We start from the raw sequence: 3,793 nt of genomic DNA, 5'->3' as shown, positions 1-3,793 counted from the left end.
CTAAGAGATACCTGGGATGTTTGCAACGTATCGACGGCCTTTTCCACATCCGAGAACTTTTGTGATATGTCCGACATGGTTTGCTGCATAGCTTTGAGGGTTTCGGCCAATGATATCTCAGCAGCGTCTCCTCCGGACATTGTTGCTTATCTCGGAAGTGTGATAAAGAAAAAAAAAATCTGACCACTCAAGAACTTAATTTCCCCACAGACGGCGCCAAAATGTGGATGTCGGATTCACACACTCAAGTATTTTGTTAAGCGGGAAAGATTATTCTTGAGGGACAAAAATGAATATGTAAAAACTTATAAATTGATACGAAAATTGCTATAGTATTTCTCTCTTTTGAGGAAGCTCTCTTTTACATGGCCATTGGCCTCTATATTTATACATAAATAAACGACATTAAAATGAGCAATTAAGTACAATTATTTCTTCTTAAATGTGTCCGTTTTGATTCTTCGGCTTTAATGCTCAACGTTTGAATTTGAGTGGACTCTGATCTTCATGGGCCTCGCCTCTTTTGGCCCAAGTGCCCTTGAACCGACTTACCCATGTCTTCTACACCGAACTCGTGTCACAGTGCAGTCACTTCGAACTCTCGAAGTGGTGACAACCACTTCGACCGTTCCTTTGGCTCATGGGTCCGATGGGCTTCGTCCTTTATGGACCATTATCTTGATTACGTGGCAATCTTTGGTTGGTCTCGTACTTCTGGTGCGGGATCCGACACCAACAAATATGATAAAGATCCGGTGACAAATCGATCGAATCCGGTGAAGAGTCAGTGCCAATTCGGCAAAATACGGTAAAGATCCGGTGACAACTCGATGAAAACCGGTGAAAATCAATCGAAAATCCGACGAAACTTATGATATTTAAGTGCCCAATTACGATGCACTATTACACTTGCTCTCTGCAACAGTTTGGGTTACAATGGTTGTAATTATGTTTGAAGCAAGTCCATAAATATTAATAACGCTCTATATATGTGTTTACATGTATATAAATATTAATAACGCTATATATATATATGCGCATATATATATATATATATATATATATATATATATGTGTTTATATGTATACAAATGTTAATAATGCTTAATGTACATGTTTACATGTATACAAATGTTAATAACGATATATATATGTATATATATATATATATATATGTGTGTGTGTTTATATATATACAAATGTTAAATGTTAATAATGCTTAATGTACATTTTTACATGTATACAAATATTAATAATGTTCTATATCTATATATATATATATATATATTTACATGTATACATTGATCCATATATGTGTTTAGATGTTTACAAATATCAAAATCGTATCTATACTAGATTTTAACCCGCGGTACACCGCGGAGCTATATTTTCTTAAAAAAATCAAAATGTAATTTGTTTGATAGATTATTTTGATTGTTAATTTTAGGATTTCACCCGTGGTATACTATCTTTTATAAATATCAACCCAAACCCGTCCCATCATATTACCCGTCCCATCATATTACCCGTCCCGTGAAATTAAACATCATTTAGTTATTTTTCTTTTTAATAATACTTTTATTTAAAAGCTATATAATTCAAGTCAATTTAAAAATTTCTTTTAAATGGTTCCCATAAGATATATATACATATATATTAAATTTGTATAGAGTTGAAATAATATTAATATTACAAACTTTTTATATAATTTAAATATTATAAATATTTTTAAAAATATGCAATATATATTTTTTGTTATTGAATAAGAGGATATTATGTGTAAGAAATGTAGAAAATAAGAGTTTAATATTTTTATTATGGAGTCGCAAGAAAAATCTTTTATTTCTATACATGTTATTCGTTTATTAATAATAAAAGAAAACAAATCCTTTAAATTAGATATTAACTAAAATAAACGCACCATAATTACTTATTAAGTAACAACCAATAAATTTCACCAAAAAATAGGTAACAACCAATAAATTCTAAACGCAGTAATTAAAGAATGAGATATTAAAAAAAATATCAAATAAGATATAAGAATCTTAAAATAATTGAATATCTAAATAATTTAATTGTTAGTGTCGATTTTAATGCCTTCATTAATGTGGATTTTTTTTTAGAGAGAAATATTTCCTAAAGATTATCACATTAATGACTCAGAAAATTAAGGAATATATGAATTTATGATTCTCGAAATCGTGTTGGTAATATCTTTAATTAATATTTTTCAAATTTAAATAATTAATGCCAATGGCATTCATCCGTAAATACATTCCAACTCCAGGATTTATTTGCTAAAAGTCATCCAAAAAAGTATATATAGATATAGATATCATAATTGTTCCCAATCATATTTTCATTGCATAACACATCTATATATATTCTAAAGTGATGCATTATTTATTTTATAAACAAACAAAATGATAAAACATAATAATATTTAACGTATTTTACAAATTTTTATAAAATGCATATTTGAAATCTAAATTTAAAAGAAAATACAAAACAAAATATGTAGCTCTCAAAACTAAATCGGTACTTAGGATATTGTATGTTACTGTCTCTATATTTTTTAACCGTAAAACTAAAACAAAATTAAGATATAGATATATAGATGATACATTTAAATTTTATAAATAAATATAATTTTCTCAAATAACAATCAAAATAATTAACATTAAATGATTTTCTAAAATATAGCCACCGCGGGTTCAAATCTAGTAATATATATTTGTAGAGTGCTAAAATTTCCTCAATTTGATAAAAACACAATAATTAATGTTCATCCTTCTTTCTATTGCCGCGTAATGGTCACTTCTACAACAGAGAATTTAATATATGTCATATCATTCTTTTTTGTCAAAAAAGTCAAGACCCTTATCCCACTCGCATAGCTGTGTAAGCACATGGGTTTTCCGTGATTATTTTAAAACGGATGGCCATTAGTAACAATCTTTTTTCTTTTGTCTGAGACAAAACTGACATTTACCGATTCGCAAATTAGAGGCTCTAATTTTACCTCTGCGCTAAGTCTCCCATTTGTTTAATGGTTATTATTAAATAGGTGTTGGAATTAAGCAAAATTGGAAAAAAATGCTTCAGCCCAGCCCCGTGTCAAAAAGCAGGGACGCAAGGCTGCATGGAGTTTTGTAGAAATATAAGCTTTTTACTATTTGGTGAATGTACTACTAATTCTGATCAATGTTGTTGTGTGACTAAGACAAAATAATCTAATCAAAGATTGATATTTTCTAGTCCTGATAATTATACTGTTATTAACCTCGGAGGTTTAAGATTACAAATCCAAAGAAGCTATTTCTTCAATCTTCTTATAAATAGCCTTATTGGTTTTGCTCTTAAAATATTTTGAGCCCAAACAAGTGGCCCACTCTATATCTGGTCAGCAAAAATGATGTTGGATTTTAGAAGCCAAGCCTTCTAAATTTTGGTAAAGATCTGTTTCCATCCGAGAGCATTTGGGAAAATGGGTCCATAAAAGTCCATTAACCAAAAACCTAATATTGCGCAATTCGCAATTGTCAAAATGGTTTTGGTTTAATTGGTCGAAACATTTCAAAATCTTCGAAAGATTCTCGGTTCGGTCACTAACTAGACTTCTTAGCATACTCCCCAAGGAATTTTGAGGCTTGGCCCATAACTTTTTTCATGCACGGTTCTTTTCTATTTTCGATCTTCATTGTGTAAGTTCCGTTCTAATAATTTAGTAACCTAAACGACATGTGGGCCGTATATATTGATTATAACTTATTAGGTAAACGTTTGGATCCGT

The 3,793-nt window shown here is 29.9% G+C and overlaps 1 protein-coding gene across 1 annotated transcript in view; it reads left to right on the top strand.

Moving 5' to 3' along the window:
* Nucleotides 1–3,494, top strand: part of LOC9324530 (defensin-like protein 115) — a 25,148-nt gene extending 21,654 nt beyond the window's left edge. The window contains 2 exon segments of the mRNA XM_002888421.2: nucleotides 3,068–3,090; nucleotides 3,092–3,494. Coding sequence (XP_002888467.2) covers nucleotides 3,068–3,090; nucleotides 3,092–3,232 — 164 coding nt within the window. The 3' untranslated portion in view covers nucleotides 3,233–3,494.
* Nucleotides 3,495–3,793: the final 299 nt, after the last annotated feature.

This window comes from Arabidopsis lyrata, assembly GCF_000004255.2.
Source record: "Arabidopsis lyrata subsp. lyrata unplaced genomic scaffold ARALYscaffold_2, whole genome shotgun sequence".
NCBI classification, from domain to species: domain Eukaryota; kingdom Viridiplantae; phylum Streptophyta; class Magnoliopsida; order Brassicales; family Brassicaceae; genus Arabidopsis; species Arabidopsis lyrata.
Note: the sequence above shows the minus strand (reverse complement) of the source record. Positions and strands in the feature narration are given on the sequence as shown.